At 41.9% G+C, this 22,364-nt stretch overlaps 1 protein-coding gene across 1 annotated transcript in view; it reads left to right on the forward strand.

The window, feature by feature from the left end:
- Positions 1-22,364, forward strand: part of LOC102689985 (protein WWC2) — a 72,071-nt gene that overhangs the window by 16,479 nt on the left and 33,228 nt on the right. The window contains exons 2-5 of the mRNA XM_069192962.1: positions 14,776-14,885; positions 19,904-20,107; positions 20,741-20,817; positions 21,297-21,376. Coding sequence (XP_069049063.1) covers positions 14,776-14,885; positions 19,904-20,107; positions 20,741-20,817; positions 21,297-21,376 — 471 coding nt within the window. The remainder of the gene's footprint in view (positions 1-14,775; positions 14,886-19,903; positions 20,108-20,740; positions 20,818-21,296; positions 21,377-22,364) is intronic.

Genomic DNA, 22,364 nt, shown 5'->3' on the forward strand with positions numbered 1-22,364 from the left:
ATGCTCATAAAGATATGAACAGCCATCTTTTAACAAGCAAGATTCCTAGACAATGCGGTTTCAGTTGTAAACTACTGTGGACATCAGTAATTGGTTATGAAAACTTCGATATGCAAAATTTTGCTGGTGAAATTCTGTGACTAACTCTCATTTCAATTTACAGATGTTTATGCATTTTGCATTTGTCACATCAGGAGGTTTCATCAGAAAGTCACAGAGATGTATAAATGTGTTTTATGCTTGTTCTCCGGCTTTAATCGGTGTTTTACCTACCTGTGGAACTGTAGGCATCGATACATTGAAAATCAATTCAAAGAACTGTGTAAAAGTTAGAAGAAAAGCGGGATACACCAGAAGCAAGCGCTTGGACTGTCTTTAAGCGAGATCTGCCCAGTCTTCGCCTGTGTTTCTATAGCTTTTCATTCCAGCTCAGTTCTTAGTGGGCTAAGTCAACTCATTACTGGTTTAAATGGGCAGCTTTTCCCAGCTCTTCAGATGCTGCTGCTCTAAAGAGACCTAAAAACTCCCTGGTACAAAAGATGATCATCTTCGACAGCATGATCTAGTGCATCATGCCTTCACAGAGGCCAATGTCCATATTTAACATCAAAAGGTGCTAATTGCCTGTACAGATAAATGCCCATTTCCTAGACTTGGCTTCAGGTCTTCTCACTCCACATTATAACATCAGAACCCATAAGCATCTTCCAAGATAATCATGAATAAAAAAAATCGCTGCTTCATGTTGGAAAGGGATTTTTGTAATTTGTATTAGACAGGAGTGATTGAAAAGATCATTCTCATATTAATTTGGAAGATTTTTTAGCACCTGAACATGTAAGCAGGATTACAACAGAACATCTGAAGGATAATTAATCCATCAATAATTTGTAGAATCTAAATAATTTGTATTTTGCGTCAGCTAAGTCAAATTCCGGACCTGAACTCCATTGAAATGTAATTCTTGGACCTGAAACAAGTCCATGTCAGAAAAACCCTCAAATGTCACTTGTTTTAAGCAGTTCTGTTGGGAAGAAAGGGACAAAATTCCTAAAAGCCCATGTGTTGGACAGATAAAGAGTTCAACATCTAGTCTAGTAAACAGCAGTGCAGCTTTAGCAGCTGCCCCAGCTACTGAATCTAATGGTTTACATGCCCACTCAAGGATATTAACAGCTCGTTCATTTGGGAACTTAAATAATCCAAATATATATATATAGTTTTTTACACATTTAATCAGGTTAAGGTTATTTTTTCATAAGACTTTCTTAAAGATATAAGTGTGTTTCAGGCCTGCGATACATTGACGATCCCAAGGGCTTTACAGATTTTTCCTCTGTGCTGTTCGAGGACTAATAGAAGGGCTCTTGAGTGCTGTGACTCATGGCCTGGGGTAAACGGGGTTGTTTTTTTCGACTGTCAGCCTGTTATTCCTGTTACCATACCTTTGATTCAGAATAAAAATTTGTGGCAGAAATGTCACAGGAATTCTTTTCTGAACTACATTCATGTTTCTTTGAAGTGGAAATGGCAAATGCCTTTTGAAGTTTTTTTTCCCCCTCCAGATTTGAAATTTACTTTAAAAAAATCAGTTGGAAACATTGTCTTCATTGGGCTATTTGTTTGTAGCTGGAATAGATTAGAGATTATGTGAGCATAGTTTCTAGAATTAATTATTAGATTAAATATCCAGTCTGTGATATTAGTCTTTGTTTTAAAAACCTCTGTCGTACCTCCTTAGAATCTGAAGCTGATTTAATTCTTAAGTAGAGGGGGGAGATCCCTTTTCACCTCTTTACAACTGATAGCCTTTGCCCAGAAATAGCAGGGAGCTCATAGCACAAGAATCGGCTTCACTCGTTACAGCTTCAGCAGGGTTGCTTTGCATTTCTAGCTGATGGACAATTTCCATTTTCTTCTTCAGAGATCGCCTACACTCTCTCACTTGGTTGAAGATCATTTGCTGTTGGTTTGACAATAGATCATTGTACTGCAATGGATAATGAACTTGTCCTTGATATTATTTGTTGTTTTGTGTTTGCCAGACAGTTGGGGCTCTTTTTGTGTTTCAGTTTAAGACTTGACTGATTCCATCACTGTGGACACAGGTGCCTCAGGGTTGTGCAGGCCTCGCTCCAGGTATCTGCCAAGGCTTAGGGCAGTCATGACCAACTCTGGCAACTGAGGTCTTCACAGCCTCCCTGTTTCTGTGCGTCCTGAGCTCTGTAAAGATTAAATACGCATTTTCTCAAGAGTGTTTGGCAATCGCAAAATCTGTAGGGCTCGTCAGTACCAGAGGTGCCCACAACTGACCTCATGGGAAAAAAATGAGAAGATTTATTTTATAGATGGGTCCTTTCATTGTGGCGAACTCTCCGATAATGATAATGGCATCTAATGTTTCTATAAGATGTATATTGAAGTAAATAAAGGTAAGAAAAAATCATTTCTGGTTGTTAAACCATTCCTCTTCTGAGGCCCTGGCTGTTTTAGCATGCTCAAAAATGAATGTTAAATGACAGATAAAAACGGAGACTTGTATGATGTTAAAATTTGTTCACTCACCACCGTAGACACCACTGTTATTCTTGCAGTTTTGTGCTCGAGTTTGGCATGACATGAATGAGATCTCATACAAGAAGACAGGCACCCCTAGTATAAGGAGGCCATTCAAATGGCAATAGTGCCTCAATGCTGACTGAAATTCTATTTTTTTAGGTGTCGATCCTGGGGGGGCTATCATTAGGCATTCGGCTTCATGATGTTTGTTTTGAGAGCCCCAGTAGCAGAGAGGCTAGCTTACCAAGAAGCTGGATATGTCTGTGAGAGAAGAGATGTGATAGGTCCACCAGCAGTGCTTTTGTGTGTACAGAAAACATCTATTTTTAGATCAGTAAATGTGTATACAGTACAAAAGTATAAATAAAATCCTTAAATATAAACCTGTTTCTCATCTCTTACAATATTCTATAATCCTGTTTTAATCAATTTTATATGTATTACATTATTCACTGCTGCTAATGTCATTGGAACCACTTATTTTATGATAACACTTCACAAACAGCACATTCTGTTCTGACACCATTTGGTGAGACCTGAACTGTCTCACAATGCTACACAGAAACTCTGCTTATTGAATACAGTCCTGGATGCATCAAGAAGCATCGGGCCTGCAGTTTGAGTCAACAGGCCAAGTACTCCTTCGCCCAGGATCCCTAGCTGAGCAGTTTCAATGGAAGCATCAACAACCTGCTAGACTGGAGAGGGTCACTTTGACACAACCTCCAGCAAAATCTTGAGTTACAAAAGGGCATTCGTACTTTCCTAGTCAGGCCTGCACTGAAGAAAATAAGAAAAACCACATCAGCCAACACTTTTTTTTAAATGTCATACAAATAGTAGTTTGGGTTTCAAGCTGTTGATGGGAGTGCCTGATGTTATCTTCCACAGACAGGGGGACATGCATCTAACTGAGACATTTAGAGAAGAGCAAGTTTTGTCAGAACCCTATTCATGTGTGTGTGAAAACCTCTTTTTTTATAGGAAGCCTTTCCTGTACCTCTTATATGTTTTTTTACTGTAGGACTTAAGCTTCTGTGATGTCACACTGGAGCATTTGCAGAGTTAAATTTAACTTGGAACTGCAAAATGTCACTGCTGGAGATAATAACACAACAACACGTTCTTGTGAAGTAAACCCAAGAACATACTGATAAACAGGGGTATGCAGCTGTGTGAGCGCACAGCACGCTGCTTGCAGCAGGCAGCAGAGACCGGCTGGCACATCACAGGCGAGCACAGGCAAGAGTTTTCCAGAGCCGAAAACGGGGACAAGCAAAATTCAAACCCAGGAGACCCAGGAGCCACAGCGGAAAGCACCAGAGGATAATCCAGAGAGGGAAGTCAGAGTGAAGCAGTCCAGAAACTCAGAATTACGGGGCACAACTGCAGATCACGGTTTATGAAGTCTTGAGCCACCTGAGGCTGGCGTGGCGGATAATTGCCTCCAGGTGGTACAGCACTCCTGTCAAATTAATTGCCATGGAAACCAGGGCTGTCTGACAGGTGGCTGGTCGCTGTGTAAATACAAATCATCCGCAGTAGTGAACATGACGGGAAAATAATTTTGTAGTCCTGTGTATGTGGTGTTCCTAATCTCTGAATATAGATGTACATTTAAAACCAAGCAGGCTCTTCATATCCGTAGCAGGGAGCCAGATCTTGCTGATGTGTAGTTCTTCTCCATCCCTGCGTTCTCACTATAGCAACCACAACCTGCTTAATGAGCCAGAGGCATCCTGGCTAGTGTGAACGGTCTTTTTTGCTAGGAATTAGAAACGCACTTTGCTAAATCTTCACCAAAATTTTAAACACCTAAAATAACAGTTTTCTAAACTCTCACGCGCTGAGAAAATATCTGGGTACATTTGGGATTTTTCATTTTGTGCTCTGCGCCGTCTGAGCTGCAACGAATGGGCAAGATTTATGGATCTCCATTGAGTGTAACTCGATGTTGGAACCAGAAGTTTTGATGCAAAAATTTTCTTCTGGATCCTGAGAATTCATTTCCTCTTTCACTGTTTCATGGGCTCAACAGAAAAAAAGTCCCACGTCTGTACAAAAGATCTTTATCGTTATTATCTAAATGCGATGTAAAGCACTGCGTTTTCAAACATAAGCATCTGCAAGTAGAGGGAGTGATGGGGAAAAAAAGAAAGAGATGAAAAGAGGGTTGGTTGTGGCCTAGAAAACCTAGTACAACATGTGGTGTTCATGTTGTCTAATAATTACAGTTCCCTTTCAGAGACTCATTATTAATAATTCACTAATCTCATCAAGAACAATATCATGCCTTTAGCTGGCTGTAAGTGGTTTCCTTTGTTTTTTAATGCAGTCTCACAATGGTCCAAAGAGAGAGCTGTTTAAATAACTGTATCACACATAATTGGTTAATAAAACTTTCACAAGAGAGGTTGTAAATAAATAAAGGCCATTGCAGGATCTTCTAAAAATCCTGTTACAGCGGTGTTGTATTTAATTTATCTGCTGATCAGTATCAGCCCATTTGTGGATGCCTGATTCATGTTGCATGATGTGTTTTCGGAAGATTCGTGAAAAATGTAGGGTTTTCCTTCCTGTCCACCGCTAAACACTGAAAACGAAGTGGCCCTGGCTGTTTTGAAAACCGGAGATCATAATGAAGGATGTGTCCTGTGCTTGAAATTCTTATCTTCCTTAAACATGCTGCGGACCTGAACATTTGTGAGAGCAAATCTGCAGTTTTCCCTTTATAATACTATCAAAGGACACCCTATCGGTGCTCAAACCCCAAGCTTGTTTAGTGCATGTCATACTAATTCATGTGAGGGGTGGTGATAAGAAAATTGATTTTTTGCATCTTTGTTATTTGCAGGAGTGACTTTTAGAGCTCTGTTCTATTGTTCTGAAACAGATAATGGATAAAATATGGGAAGGGTAGACTTTGAAAAATATGATTGGAAAGAATGTCACTGCTGAAACAACAGCATAGGGGCAGTTATCTAAGTTAAACAGTCAGGTGGAAGCAGCTACAGATTTTTACTCCTGAAAGCAAACTGATCACACCGATTTTGCGGCTTCTCATTTTTAAGTGTCGACAATAAACTAGCTGTCCTGTAAATCCAACAGATGTTTTCTCTTGTGAGGTACAACAACCTCAAACTGAAGGATCTCGCTGTGTAGTCTTTTTCTTTTAATGCTGGAAAAGTTAGGTTTCCCTCTTGTTTTGATAAGTTTCAAACTTCCTGCCTGAGAGCTGCAAATTGCTGGTGTTCTATTCAATTAATTATCCTCCTGCTGTTCTGTACATCTAGAGGTAACCTAACAAACAGTGGGACCAAATTTTATTTGCTTTAAAGATTTTGCATCTTTAATTTTACTTTAAGTGGGAAAAATATATCTGTGTTGCTTTTTTCTTTTAATTTGCAGCCTTTTCTTTCCAAGAATCTCAGACCGTAACTGATCCACTGCTCTACTAAACTTATTTAGGAAGGTGGTGAATTTAATAAGATCCTTCAATGAAAGGTGGCAGTGGAGTCCCCAAATACTTGAGCGAAGCAGAATTAGATGGTCAGGTTCAACCACAGACGTGAACTCATTTCAAAATTCTTAATGATACCAAACGAGTCAAACAGAAGCACATAGCAACCCCATCATTCTGCACCCGACTCCACCAATAATGAAACTGTGACCATTGTGTGATTGTGCACATAATTAAAGATCTTCAGCTGCTGAACCGTAGTTTTTCCCAGGAGGTCTCCCATCCAGGTACTGACCAGGCTCACACCTGCTGAGCTCCTGTGGGCTGCCAGCTGGGAGTTGCAGGGTGATATGGCTACTATATCTCTGCTGGCCTTAGGGTTGGACAGGACTCCCACTTTAAAACCGCGCCCAACAAGGGCTGCCTGAATTTCAACTGTTTTATAAAAGAAAGGAAATCGGCAGAATTTGTATTAAATTAGCTTTTTTTACAAAAAGGTTCATTACCATTGTGACCAGAAGACCTCTGTAAAAGATCTCAGCCAGATGTTCCCATTCAGTAAGAGGCTGAATTGCAAAACCTGACTGCTTAAGTTTAGCTAGATCAAAATAATTCAGGAACAACCTATTATAAGCACGGTTATCATCATTTAATGTTCATTGACTTAAATTTGCATTTGTTTTTCTTGTGTCAGACACAACTGTAATTTTGTAGGTAATTAAAACTGACGAATGATAATTTGTTGTGTTTAAATGTGACACCCTTCAAATACGTTTGTGGATTATTTAAGGGATTAGAAAATTGATGGTTGCAATAACTCATTTTCAACCTTCCAGTGGGCTTTAGGCACTCATTTCTAATTTGTCTGTAGGAAGGCCAGTCAGTAGGATTCTGTGAGGCACAAGCAGTACACCAGCTTAGATTCTTTTGCTTAATTAAAGTTGATGGCTCAGAGCATAACCAAAGGCTATAGTAATTGAATCATTTTCAATCGCATAATAGGTGAGTTGACCATATTCCTTAAATCATGTTTTCAAATGGTTCGAGCCATCTTCGATGGGATGAGGAATATACAACTCCCATCTATTCAAGCTCGATCACGTAGAAAAGCCTTTCAGGTCAAATAGGGGAGGCGGGATTGTGTTTCTCTTCCTTCAAGGACCAGCGTGCTCCAGACAGCTGTGGAGTGGCGGCAAAGCGAGGCCAGTGCTGAGGTGGAAAGTTGTCTTGAAAATTACCCACTTTAACAGTAACAGCCTCACATGGGTGTCTGTTGCTAGCTTGGAAATTCATAAGCAGGGATGTGAGTAGTTGCGCCTGTGGCTTTTTGTCATCCATGCCTGAGACTTTGGCTCCTCAGACATGCTGTAGATGTTTTCTGCAGTCTGTGCCCCCTTAAAACCCCAAGTTTTAGTGTGTAGCCCATGCTGAATTGGGCTATGATCCAAGTGAAGGCCCTCGTCCCCCTGCTGCCCACAGATCGATTCCTGGGCTGGCAGTCTTTGCTCACGGTCACGGACACCGGAGGGGCGTTAAGGCAGCAGCTTCTGACCAAGGCAGTTGCTGCCGGGTTTTGTGAAGCCGTAGCAAAGGGCTATGCTGTTGGAAACAGACAGGTGAGAGATCACAAGCAGCGAAACTAAAGACACTGTCAGTAAGCTTCACTCATGAGGCGTTTGTGGCCTCGTAGTATATGACGTATGTGCCTCTTTCCACTCGGGGTCTGAGGTCTGTCCAGATCACCAGACAGTCTCCCAGGGTGGCAGGGTGTCTCCTCTGAAAATGTACAAACAAAATCAAAGCAGCATTTTATGTACATATATTGAACAACAAATCTGGCCAAATGACCACTATTCTGTTACCAGGTGGGGCTTAGTGTTGCATCAGCACCTTACAATAACAAACGCCTGATTCAAGATGGAATATTGTATGTAATGGGGGAAAATGGGGAGAGATACGAACGACAGCACTAAATTATTCAGTAAGATCTGCCCAGTTCACAGGCACCACAACTTGCAAAAGTATGCAAAAAGGCCATCAGGAAATCGCTAGTGAAATACATCCATCCCATGAAGAGCATGTGCACTTTCCGAATTATTTAACTCCTCGCTCCCCTCTGGTCATGTGACATTGTCCGTCTGAAAGAAATAAAAATATATTAATTGTTAGATTACAAGACCTATCATGGAGCCTGAATTCGGGAACTCCTTACTCCAATGAATTGGAGAATCATGCCAAAGTGACCATTTGACCACCTAGAGTGGTCAGTGAACATCTGATCACTCCTTTAAGACCTGCAGTAGCTTCGTCTTCTGCTGGCTTTAGAAGAGAGATTAACATTTGTGTCCTTGGCCTTCTCAGCTGCCCGTAGCACGGTTGATTATAATTTGTCCTGTGAATTCAGGAACGTTGTGTTGTGAAGGATCAAGAAAAGGTTAATTCCACCCTGGAAAGGAGAATTGCAGTGTTTTGGCTGTTGGGCCTTCTTCAGGTGACACCCTGTGTTTCTCCCTTTGCTTTCTCAGCGTGGAATTAACCTGTAGCTGATCCTTTTCAGCAAAGGTGTGCTGCTGATGTGGCTCTCCACAAATATTAAAAATAGAGTGTTGCCTTTCTTTTGCGGGGTTATTTTGCTGTATTTACTTGACCGCTTTATGTGAATAAGTCTCGGAAATCTTTTTCCAGGGTAAGAAATGCATCTTTTCTTTGCCATTTCTTGTTTTTTTGTCGACATTTTATGTATGCTGCAACTTCCACATTGCTCGTGTGAATTTACCTTTTATGTTTTGATGTTTACTGAGGCTTTTTGAAGTGTTTAAAATTGTATCTGTTGGTTTTTTACAAATACATACACAAAGGTGATTTTTTTTAAAGAATGGAAGCTTTTTAAAGTTGCAACAGTTGCAATAAACAGTTTTTTCCCAGTAATATTTGAACCAGCTCTGACCCACCCGATTAAGAAGGTAATCAGTCAGTGGGCATGCTAGGAGACACGTAGCACCTGACCCGCCAGCTCATATCTGTTTTGTAGAAGAAATAAGATTCTAACACAACTGGAATGAAACTATAGCTGTAGTTAAAAATGTGTCAAAAACAAAAGTGTTTTTAATACCCTTAGTTTCACATTATATTGTGGATTTTAGCAAACCTGTGTGCTTACACAGATTAACATTTTTAAATCCTGTAAGTATGTAGACACCAGAATTTAACTCTTTCTTATTGTGTATGTCCTGAATAGTATAGTCACCTGGACACACACTGTATACTCATGTTCTTTTTTGCAGTTGTTAGTGTTTTGGTTAAACAAGGCTTGATCAGTAAAAATATGGACCGTTTCCGTTTATGTATATTTTGTTCTGCTCGGCACCTCTGCAGTTTTGGGCTGTGCATTTTTTCCCTCTTTTTGTTATGCGTGTTTCCTACCCTGAGAATTGTATTTTGGGGGTATAATTTGCAAGACTAGCTTGGAGGCAAATTGCTTCTGTGGGCACTTGAGAAAAAATCATACTTCAGTTTTGTACCAACTCCTAACAGGTGCTTGTCACCTCTTATGGGAAGCATGTTGTTTGACGTTACTTGGTAAAATTGAGAATAACATCATGTGCATTACATGTGTATGCTAATTGTTTTTACTGTTGAACTGTGTTTTTAGCAGGGCTTTATTAACTGTGGCACGTGGACAGGTAAGCTGTTTTATTTGAACCATGCTGGATTTCCAAAGTAGGAGATTTCAGTATCTACTCAGCTAAGCTGAATGAAGGGAGAGGAGTAAGTAGGAAAAGGGAGAGGACAAGAAGAAACAAGGCGAACAGACATTTCAAGTGGAGCTGACGGAGAAACCTGGTCAATGTGAAGAATGAAAGGCTTGCATGCTTTGTAAAATGGCTGTTTGTGCACACACTTGTTGGAGGCTTATCTGTGTTTTTTTTTTCAGCTTGAGAAATTCCATATCCTCTTTGCTCCAGTGAATGGTGAGGTTGTGGGGGGTAGTGGCCTTCAAATTGAATAAGACAAGGCTTCTTGCCAATTGAAAGGGCAAAGTCCAGTCCAGCTGTCAGAGTTGGGGATATCATTTCTGAACGGGGCAAAAAAGGAGTGTAAATGGCGGAGGTGCCATGGCATGGCTTTCAAACAGCAACATCTGCCAGGAGCCCAGACCAGGGCATGACGAGAGAGTGCCGCAACAGGAGCTGCTGTGCCTCTTGTGCAGGTTGGGCCTGATTCCAGAGATATGTCCTGGCCAGTTCTGACTTGAAGGATGTGATGTAGAACATGAAGTTGCAGCGTCCTCTCGCTCTAACCAGAGTGTGCTTTGCGAAGAATATGAGCTTCCAATACCCCCTAGAAAGTAATAATAATAATAATAATAATAATAATAATAATTGCTCACACTTATATAGCGCTTTTCTGGACACTCCACTCAAAGCGCTTTACAGGTAATGGGGATCCCCTCCACCACCACCAATGTGCAGCCCCACCTGGATGATGCAACGGCAGCCACAGTGCACCAGAACGCTTAACACTCATCAGCTCTCAGTGGGGAGGAGAGCAGAGTAATGTAGCCAATTCATAGAGGGGGATTATTAGGATGCCATGATTGGTAAGGGCCAATGGGAAATTTGGCCAGGACGCCGGGGTTACACCCCTACTCTTTTCGGGAAACACCCTGGGATTGTTAATGACCACAGAGAGTCAGGACCTCAGTTTTACGTCTCATCCGAAGGACGGCGCCTGTTTACAGTATAGTGTTTCCGTCACTATACTGGGGCATTAGGACCCACACAGACCACAGGGTGAGCGCCCCCTGCTGGCCCCACTAGCACCTCTTCCAGCAGCAACCTTAGTTTTTCCCAGGAGGTCTCCCATCCAGGTACTGACCAGGCTCACACCTGCTGAGCTTCAGTGGGCTGCCAGCTGTGAGTTGCAGGGTGATGTGGCTGCTGGCTAACCATGTGATGGTTTTCCAGGAAAGAGCAATGCAGAGGAATGTTTGCTGCAGTGCCCTGACATACTGGGTCGAAATGCAGAAACTCAGATTCTTTAACTATTGTTTCCCAAGATATCTGATACACTTGTAGTGCAACCTTTTTGATCAGGGGTCTCCATCTCTGTTCCTGAAGAGCCATTCCATCTAGTCTTATATTACCCATTTCTAAAAATAGCAAACAGTTTAACTTATTCATGAATTAAGCAAGCATTCTGTTCAATTAACTGAATTGAAGTAGGTTACTAAGATGTTGGTGCGAAATAATATTTAAATTACTTAATGAATTACCTCTTTAACTGAACACATTTCCAGGTCTTTAGAAATTGGTGATTTAATTGTGATCTATAAAACATGTTGAACTGGGGCTCTTCGGGTCCACAGTTGCTTAGATGGTAGCCTGTATTTCTTGGCTTCAGTGCAAGCGAATCTGATTGTGTACAAGCAACTGCACAATTTAAGTACATATTCAAGTAGCTTCCCCATTGTTTCCAAAGTAACAGTCCTTTATATACCATACTGATTTAAAAAAAAACCTTTTTTATGGGTCTGTGTATTGCCCACAATTGAGTCCAGTCATGTTTCTGCTTGGAAAGTGCAAAGGTTGTATTTTATTTATTACCATGGAGAAAGCATATGTTGCTTATGTGACCCAACATTCCTCACATTCCACTTGTCTAATTTTTAACATTTATTGTAGTTAATTATGAGTGAGTATACATACCTGACTTGACAGCCCTTCACAAGAAAACACTATACCTCCAAAAGTCTATGGACTAGTTGTCAAATGCCGATGGTGTATGTGATTATTAAAATGCCTTTTTACTGATAAGGTCTGTCAGTTTTTTTTATGGTGCCAGTGGTGCATTAGTTTATAGCCTATAACTTTTTAAGAAAACTATGAAAAAGGTTGAATGTTCCCTGGTCATCTTTATTTTAATTTTTAAATGTTTCGTCTTTGTTTGCCTGGAGTTCCTGTTTCTATTGTCTCTACTTTTAGCTCCCATCCTGCAGAGTGTGTGTGTTCATGGGGTGATTGTTTTTCCCTGTGGGGAGCAGGCTGACTAATGTACTGTGCTTGCAGAGCTCTTGAGTGTATTCACCATTTGATCATGACCACTCACTGTCAGTTGCTCATTCTTTCAGAGTTGCAAAACAAGCAAATGCATGTGCAGGATTCTCCTCCAGCCCTTTAATTCCTCACTTGCAGTCTATGCAGTGCATTCACAGAATGTGGTATTTCTTCATTGTTTCTCCTTCATTAAGGTATTGGTCTTTCTGGGTTTCAAATAAGGACAGTGTTTGCTTTCTTGTGGTATAAATAAAGAGCAGAGTGTTTACTAACACTAAAGTTCATGGCTTTAGCTCAGTTGACGTTCCCTCAGCGTGTGGCAGTACTGTTGAGTATTAACTGAGGGTTGTGTACACTCTGTTTAGGTTTGTTTCTCATTCCAAGTAGTTCAGCAGGGCCGTGCTCTCCACAGAGCAGATTCTCTGAATGTCCTATGGTCTTTACCAAGGTCCACATTCGGGATTGATTTCTGTACACTTGCAAGCTTTTCTCCAAGCCTTTACGAACACCCAATTAATTTCACCAAGTGAAAAAAGATTATCCTTGTATATATCCCTGTTCCCTACACTACAGAAGTTACATTTTTATTTGGCGTTATCATTTTTTCTTATCTTTTGAAAATTCAGCCTCTGTCACTGATCACCTACCTGCTGGAAATTTGAGTTCCCTGTGTTTTGCCTGTAGGACTCCCTTTATAACTTTATAGGCAGTGTTCCCTTGGAGTTAATATAAAAGTTGAATTACCAAAAAGATTGCAAGTTTATAAATCGGTTTCCAATTTTTCACTTGCTGATTTGCTTAATACAGATCACAGTGCCCAGTGTTATTTTTTCTAAGATTCCTTTTCCTTTGACAGCTATGTCTTTATGGTCTGAATTTGTGTTTTCGTGTAAAAAAGCACGGGTATATTAGAGGCCAGTATTCACATCTAGCTCTATGGGAGACAAGATCTCTGTCCAGCTCAATTCTGCCTTCTTAAAATTACTGCTCAAGGGAAAATCTTCCCTTCCTGCTCTTTGAAGCCTAGATTCAGAGTTCATAGACATTTTCTACTGGTGGGACTTTCAAGTCCTGACAGACCACAGAGGCATATTAAACAACCAAGAAGACAGAAGAAGACCGCAACATGAAGTTTGATTCAGTCCATCACTCTGGAAAAGCCAAATTAGGCTTACTGTAGGAAACCTGTACCTTTCGGTTTCTCAGGATGCCAGTGAGTGTCTGAAGTTACACAGGCAATGCTGGTTTTGTAGAAAATATAAAATAGTCCATTGAGGTGTACCGGTTCACTCTTGCGCTGAGTAGTAAAACCATTTTAATCCAATCTTCAACTAAAATCAAACTTTAAAAAAAGTTTTAAGTTTAGTGAAGGCCAGGATAAAATGTTTTTACTCCTCGGGTAAAAGCTGAAATAATCAAACCCCTATATATCTGAAGTAGCATTATTCATAAAATGATGAATATGATCTACAAGATGAAGAGATATTTGAAGCCTCTGTCTGCAGCTGACTTATTTTATACGCTTTGAGCTTCTCACAATACAGTATAAAGAAGAAGCCTTTGTTTGTGTACACTGCAATCATCTGAAGTGCTTCATCTTCTCTAAATAAAAGCGTGCATCATGCCTTGTGAAGCCACTGGCTTATACGCTGAGTTGCGGCTCTAGAATTAGAAGCTGGTGATGGATTATTATGCTGAGAGCCACGGGGCCAGGAGCTCAAATCTCAGAAGAGGAAATTTTTACAGCCTTATTATGTAGCGATAATGGGGAATAAAGGCTTACTGATGAAAGAGTATTGTTTGATTCTTGGAACACTAAAACCTTGAACAGTCCTTAGGTTATAGCACCTGATGGAAACAAGTCAACTGTAACTTTAACCACCTGCTTTTATGACGAGTGCGATTGTGGCGCTCTGACATCAAGAGTCAGATTTTCACATGTATTTTATAAGTTAACGTTTCTGGGACGTTACCTTAGGAAGGGATTTTTCCTTTGTCCATTTGATTTTGTCTTCTAGGAAAACTTAAACCTTCTAAAGAGGTCTTCTCCCAAGAATATCGGAAAAATAGGAGGCTTTTAGCCCAGGGAACTTAAGTGCAATATGACACATGTACAGGTTTCTCCAGAGATAAGAGGAAGTGCAGTTTCCCATTCCCCTTTATGGTTACTGTATGTCCTGTAAATGTCTTTCAAGCAAACTTTATTCATGATCGTTAAGCCTGAGCAGAAACAACTCCAGAACCCTGCAGCTGCTGCGTTCCGGACTTAAACCCGGAACCCTTCGATGATCTCATCGGGGTACACTTCACCGGGCCGTCAGGTGCCGTCACCCCCATCCGGATCAGCGCCGACACGAGCCCCTCGCGCAGCCCCCTTGTAGCGGAAAGGCCACTGGCTGGCCGCAGTGGCAGGGCACAGCAGCACGCGACGGGGTGGGGGGGGGGGTTTACGTCGCCGTTTCCGTCGGCTCGCTTGGCGGACGCTTTTATTGCAAAGCGACTTGCAGTTAGGTGCCGTCGAGATGTGAAGGCGGCAGGTCACAGCTGGATAAAGCAAGGGTCAAGCCACAGGAGGCCGTAAGTGCAGTTAACCGCGAGGGCGTTGTACACTGCGCTGTGACGAGGGCTGGGGGAGAGAAGTGAGGTGGGTTATGCCTACAGTCCACTTCTGTATGTTTACTTCCCCCTTTCTCTTTCCAGGTTGACGAAGCCCTTGTCGTTTGCGGACTGCGTAGGCGATGAGCTGCCATGGGGCTGGGAGGCGGCTTACGATCCACAGATTGGGATCTACTACATTGACCACATAAACAGTAAGTCCCGCTGAGTGTACAGCGGTAGATTTATCCCCACGACACGGCCAGCGCTTTGTTTTGGTTGGATCCCGCCGGGAAGTTTCTTCATTTTGGAACAGTGATGTGCTCTTACCTCCACGAATACAGAACACTCATCCAGTGGCCCTTCCATACGTGAAAAATGCTTCTTAGCCAGATCTTGGGACTGATCAAGGATGAAACCCAGTCGTTATTAAGAAATGTGTTTGAGGGAATATCAGTTTGCACCTGCAGTGATACTTCTTACAGGGTGTGGGGATGTACTGTAAATGAACATTATTCAAGGATGTTTCTGAATTTATTGGATAAGCTATGCAGGGACATCACTAGTCTTTTAAGCTCAAGATAAAAAGGTGATTATCTCCCTGTGTGGCCCGTTTCATATTAACTTGCCAGCTCTGTGCATTATTCTTTAATCTGAGTTCCCAGTAAGAGAGTTATGCTCACAGACATACATTTGCCTCAAGCACTTTGGTTTTTTTTTCCAGAGAAAGAGAGCTTTTAATTCCGAATGCAGGATTTTGCCTGCTGCCCCATGTGTCTGTCCCAGAGTGTTTTCCCCATTTAGAAGATGCGGACTGGCGCTAGTCATCACAGTGCCCCATCAGTATAGCGCCACAGTTTGTAACGGGGTAGTGAAAAATGTGGTTGCCCTCTACATGGCAAACACAAGATTAAGTACAGTATGTTTCAGGAACTCGCAGTCACTGGCTCTTTTGTTTTTCAATGCAGCACAATCTGCAAATTAGTGTCAGAAAATTACGCAGGTTTGCCGAAACCTTAAAATAAGGATATCTGCACATTCTTCACATTCAGCAGATTCTATGGTTTGTTCGCCTAGAGAGTTCAATTTCACAGGGGCGAGAAGGTGTTCTGAGCATCGTCGTCCGCTGCTGCTGCTGCCCTCAACCCCTGCGATACAGCTCGGCCTCCAGTCACGTACCTGTTTTCCCCTCTTTGTGTTTATTTGATTGCAACTTCGCCCGCTGACGTTCTCTTCTGAAGGGGCACTTTTTGTTCAAATCACTGGGAGGCAACCTGCCGCTGAGCAAGTTCGAAAGGAGGTCAAGTGTGTCTTTCCAGCCTGCTGCACTGGGCCGCTTGTTTGTGATTATGTCCACCTGACTGGGAGATGGGGTTAGATGTTCACATCTTTGTGGGGCTGGTTCTCTGACTCCAGTCCTGTTCTGCCCACTCATGACCCCACATCCTTTCGTACCTGTAGGCTTGTCCACGACAGACCTCTCACTTCGGCAGCTTTGAGTTTTAATACATTTTTGCTTGTGGGTCTAAACTATAGTTTGGGGAACTGATGCTAAGACATGAATGGAGAGAAGAGTTTGTTTCTTATTTTTGGTTTTGGCTTGAACACCTCCGGGGGCTTGTTACGCAACATTTCTTTTTCGTCACGGTGGTAATGATTTTTCTAATAATTGAAAAGCTTTAGGCAAAACGTTGTTGAATTTCCATCACGCTAAAAGGCTATTTTTTTATTTATTCCGCAAGACAGGTTTTAAAGTGTATTCATTTGGAAAATTGTTTTGCTTTTAACATACACCATGGACGCTAACATTTACTACAGGGACGCATCTGGTACATTTAACCAAAGTAAATTTTCAGTGCTCTGAATTAAATGTTTGACACCTTTTGGGAATTTAATGCTGTTAGTGCTTTTCAGTTTGTGCTATTTCACCTGTTGATACAGGGACTTCAAATACTAATCGAAAAGGTGAAGACTGGTCTGCATTCACAAAATCATGCAGTTTAGCAATATTGAAGGCTGTGACTTTCCTATCTTTGAATTCAGGGCATGATCTGTAGCAATGTGTCACATGTCACATTTCAGCTGTATCATTCTGTATCCCCAATACTGATGCCCTCTCGTTAGAGGACAGGTATGTGGCTTGGCATTGCTGTTGGTTTTTACCTCTTGTACTGTATGTGTCCATGATGAAAGTTGAATCATACCCTAACTACTGGGTAGGCAACATACTCAGAGTGATTGCTCAATACTATATCAGTTCAAGTGCTGTCTTCTTTTCTTTTCATTGTTACAGGTTGCACCTTAAAACTGTTGTTGGCAGTTAGGCATTTCACACCACATTGTTGACTGATGTGAGTTTTTAGCAGGTGCTCTCTTTCGCACTGAACTGATTACAAGTAATGAACATGCTGTACTTTCACGAATTGTCTGTCTCTGTCCTTGTATACTGTAGTAGCAGTAGCTTAGCTTTGCTGCCTTTCTTAAGGGTTACACAGTGCAGACCTATGGAACATTCGGTGTGAATTATGAGATCACCGGTGTAACTAAAAGATTCCTCTGGGTCAGGCCCTATATCTGCGCTGTTGTACTAACTTCAGTGACATCCAGCTTTTATCATGTTTCAGAAGAGAGAAGTAAAAATGATTATGCTTATATTTGCCCAAGGAGTATTTTCCTGAGGGATTTGGGGTCTGCTCTATTAACTTAATTGTCATATGTTTTATTCCTGTTAAAATTCATTATCCCCAGCAGTCTCTTAAGGTGTCATAACCCACATAACTAGCGAGCCTTCAGAAGGACATTCTCATTGAAGGAGCATACCCTACACTTATTGGAACAGCATGAATGGATTGGCTCACTCTTTCTTCTGGAGGAGAGGAAAACACCCCCCCCCCCCCCCCACCGTGAGAGAAACCTCTGTGGGTCCCAGGTCCAACAGACAAAGTATTGGGTACACTAGTTGTTATAAATCGTAAGCAGGCTCAAGAAAGTCTATATCTGAAGCCCTGCCGTCCTTGGACGCTCATCGTGGTTAGCCGAGTGAGGTAGCTGTGGTTTCCTGTGTCTGGCTGTCAGGACATGCATGCGTGTTTCCATGTGTTTTTGCCAGGTGTTCTGGTTTCGTCCCACCTTCCAAAGACATGCTGGCGGGGATAGCCAGTGCTCAGGGATTATATTTGTGTGTGTGTTTGCCCTGTGAACTGTGAACATAATGAGTCGCAGGGCAGATGTTATTCTAGAAACCATTCATCAGCAATGCGGCATTGTAGTTATGACTCCGGTCTTGTACCTTGTAACACAAGGAAACAGAAAATTCAACATGTTTTACTGTTCATGAAGGCTTTGTTAGCAATAAAAGAGTACTTAAAACATGGACGAAAGTAACATACACAAGTTATCTCCTGAGACAACACCTGTACAATCCACCAGAGAGTTTGTGTATAACATATTGGCTTTGTTCGTTACCCAGGGACTCATGTAAGTCAATTATCCTCAACCACTTTCTATAATAAATAGCTTTATAATAGAAAATAATAAGCTTTCTTTTCTGTGGTATCTTTCATGATGCAGCATCTCAAGGTGCTTCCTCGGGTCATAATCAAAGCCATTGATGGAGATGAGTGAATTTCTCCCATATCGCTGAAGTATTAAAGTTTCCAGTGCTCACTGTAAAGCCAAAAATAAAGGGGATCTTATAAAAAAAGATCAGAAACAAAAAATATATTACAGTAGTGGGCTAAATGAGGTTGAAAATTGCTGGAGGTAAATGACTGGTTTTATTGAAGTAATTATGTGGATGAAAGCAGAGGTGCCCTGGGGAAAATCTGGTTATTCCTCATAGTCAACAGTCTCTGCATTGCTGACATACTTAAGGTGGCACAGAAGGGCTGAGACTTTTTTAAAATCGTTTTGCAAAAAGAGGAACTTAATTTTAATTTGTAGCGCTCTCCCTTCAGAAGCATTTCAAAAGAAAGTGTCCTCAAGTTTCTTTCTTCATTCTTATGTGCAAACAACTTCAGGCTCTTTAAGCTGAAAACTGGTTTGGTACAAGGCGTTTTGACAGTGTTTGGAACTGCACAATGCAGTTCTATGTAAAAGTTCTTCATTATGTCTGTCACATAGTTCAGAGCTTAATAACTTCCTGTTTTCTTAGTTACTGGTGTTAAGTAGATCTTAGAATTTTGGGTGTTTGCCTCTGACTAACCAACTGGCCTAGGCTGGCATAATTTGACAAAAGCAAAAGAAGAATCATATATTGCTTGCAAGCAACAATAAAATAGATATTTTTGACAGCAAAGTGTGCAGTTGGTTTAAATTTCCTTCTGCTTAAGTGAATGACATCTTTTGAAAATATTTTGCTCACTTCACCATGCCACCTTTGCATTGTTGGAGTATGAAGTGAATCTTCTACAGCTAACTAAAAAAAAAAATAATTAAAGCAAAGGTTTATCAGGTTTGACAGAGGCTAGGTGTCATCTTCTGATCTTTATGTCCTTTGCTGTATGAAGCACAAATAAAGATATGAATGTGTGTTCTTCAGAGCCACCTCCTATAAGGCATGTCTGCTGTAAGTGATTTTGTCTCTTGTGAGCCAGTCCCTTTTTGGTAATTGTGTGATCTTAAGTAGAATAAACAGGTCTCCTTTTATACCATTTTTTGGTGTCCCATTACTGGATGATTTAACTTTTCTCCCACCACTCTAGGACGCACAAAACAAAATGTTTGCTTAATTGTTTCTGTTCCAAGAAAACAGGATATTTTCAGCTGGATTCATCAAGGATTTTGGATTAAGATACAGTTTGCTCTGTATTGTCATGTGCTGTACGCAAGAAACTTTCAGATTAGGAGCTGTTGTCTTCTTTCATGATACAAAGCAAAATGACTGGTTAAAGTCTTGGTTATGAGCACACTTGGGCGTCACTTCATTACAGCTTGTGTATTTTGTCTCTTATTGTGGTATTGCATGATCAAGTAAAGTCCCCCAGACCCTCACCCCAACCCCCCCCACCCCCCGCACAGAATCCACAGCTTCTCGTTTTCTCCCGCGTGCACGTCGCGGTCTGACCCCGGTCCATCCACCGGCGTGTTTCCGTGGTACCTCGTTCCGGCCTCCCCGGCCTCTTGTCGGTTGCCCGTTCAAAAAGACCCTTCAGGTGTGGGAATGCTGAACTGACCGTGTGTGTGTATGTGTGTGTGTGTGTGCGTCTCTCTGTGTGTGCGCGCGAACGCTCAGAAACGACCCAGCTGGAGGACCCCCGGAAGGAGTGGAGGAAGGAGCAGGAGCGGATGCTGAAGGAGTACCTGACTGTGGCGCAGGATGCCCTCAGCACGCAGAAGGAGCTGTACCAGGTGAAGGAGCAGAGGCTGGCGCTCGCCCTGGACGAGTACGTGCGCCTCAACGATGCCTACAAGGAGAAGTCCAGCTCCAGGACCAGCTGTGAGTACTGACGTTGAAAGTATTTCAGCTAATCAGCGTTTTTGACGAAGGCAGGTGAATTTCACAAAATTGTTGCTCCTCAGCGTGGCCCGTCGAGTTCTTGTGCTCCTGTTTTACATTGCAGTGCTTGAATTTCTCCACATTTCTGACCATTTTTTCCCAAATTTGACTCCCCTCATTTACTTTGGTTCAGTCCGCCAGCTCTGGGACAGCCCACTATGTTTTTCACCGGGGGGGCTCGTAAGGACAAACCCTGCAGCCGCACACGGGAGAATGAGGAAGAGCGGGCATGAACCTCCTGTGCATTCCCCTGAGTGCCGCTTGCTTTTTAACATCCCAGGCTACGCCACCCCATGCAGGAGGATTAGCGTTGATTGGAGGAGAGGCACAAGCACACGGAAAGACATGGGGGCCCTGAGTCACTGCGACATAAGAGGAGCCCTGAGCCAGTGGAGGTTGAGCTCTTTAACCCACTGGTTTCATTTTTTTGGGCGGCTACCACAAGACCAAAATGTTGGAACTGATACAGTAGAGGGAAATTTTAAGTGCGATGTTAAGTGCAAATTTGTTTGTGTTCTTCGGGTTTTCTTATCTCAGAAGAAACTAATTTTGTGTTTTTTTTCTTATTTGTAGTATTCTCAGGATCTTCATCAAGCACAAAATACGACCCTGACATACTAAAAGCTGAAATATCCACTACGAAAGTCAGAGTAAGGATTTTTTAGATCAAATTTCTTTTTGGCTTCATGTGCATAATTGTGTTTGTTGCAGTGCGAATGAAGAAAGCCCATTGGTTGTTGAAGGCTAAAAACTTTTGGTGAAATATAAAGTTTTGAACAAAATCTGCTTGTGGAATATTTGCTTTTAAGTAATTTGTAGTTAATGTATGAAGTAAGCAACAAAGAATATCCTTCAAAATTAACTATTTAAATTCTTTGGTAATGCCAGTTTTTGTCTTAAAGCTATTAGCAAGCTTGTGCATAGAGGAAGAAGCCAAGTGTTTTTAAAGTTGGTTATGAAATACTATTAACTAAATTTGAAGGAGGGTGAAAAACATCAGCCGAGCGAGATTGAAATGACTAATTGAAATAATTGGCGTGTAGCTTTCCATGGGTATTTAAGCCATTTTTATTCCCCATGAGTACATATAAAAACAGATTGAACTAACATCTCTGCTTTCATTCAATAGGTGAATAAACTGAAGCGGGAACTCTCACAAATGAAGCAAGAGCTTATGTACAAAGAACAAGGCTTTGAAACCTTACAACAGTAAGTTTGTTTGTGCGAGTGGCAGTCTGCCTGTCGTACACTTCTCTGTTACTGCGGTGGAGTTCAGACAAAGGCCTTAATATGTCTCTGGGTTTGCAGGGTGAGATCTGAGGGCAAGGTGGCACTGGTACAGGTACTGTACTTGATTGGCACCAAATCGATGTCTGCAGTCGATAAAACGCGTACTGGGATAACTCGCCTCACCTCTGAGCAAGCACATACCCAGGAGCGTGGGTTTAATAGTCTTAGGAGTTCCCGGCTCGGTCTTGCGTTCCTGCTCTCTGTAGCTTGGGGGAGTGAACTGTAGGGTTTTTCCATGACCTTGATATCCAGCTGGACAAGGATGCAAAGCATCTGTGAAAAATTCATCCCACTGCTGTAGAGATGGGAGAGGGGTATTGCAATTGAAACCTAAAAATGAAGGGTGGAAGGCTAAGTCAGACAAGAAATTCATAGAAAAATCAGCTGTAACATGAGCCTTGAAGGCTCTCGATAATTATTAAAGGGGCTTCAGGCTCGTGGGACTCCCGGGGCTTTAAGGAGAGGGTTTTGGTTGCCTCACATCCTGGGTCTCCTCTCTTATAAACTCTCCAGTAAACCTAGATTTCCGCTGACTTGAGAGTGTCGACCACCTGTCTGTGCTTTAATGAATGATTCATTGTGTAGGCCGTTGCTTCCCTAGGCTTTTTCAGCCTGCGTGTGCGATTGCACAGCAGTAGTGCGAAGGCAGTGATCTTTGCCCCTTGGCCGAGATTAGCTCTGCTACAGAAGCAGTGGACATCAGGATTTCAAAGGCACTGTTTCTGCTGTATTACTTTGGGGACTATCTGTTATTTGTTGAAACATTTGGCAGATAAAGAAGAATGCGGGCATTTCAAGCATATTAATAACTTTGAGGAGCGGAAAAGGCTTGAAAGAGATTATTCTGCGTCCCACATCTACCGTGTCCCTGCAAAAGTATAATATTTTACCCATAATAATACATTTT

The sequence above is a fragment of the Lepisosteus oculatus genome, chromosome 1 (assembly GCF_040954835.1).
Source record: "Lepisosteus oculatus isolate fLepOcu1 chromosome 1, fLepOcu1.hap2, whole genome shotgun sequence".
Taxonomy (NCBI): domain Eukaryota; kingdom Metazoa; phylum Chordata; class Actinopteri; order Semionotiformes; family Lepisosteidae; genus Lepisosteus; species Lepisosteus oculatus.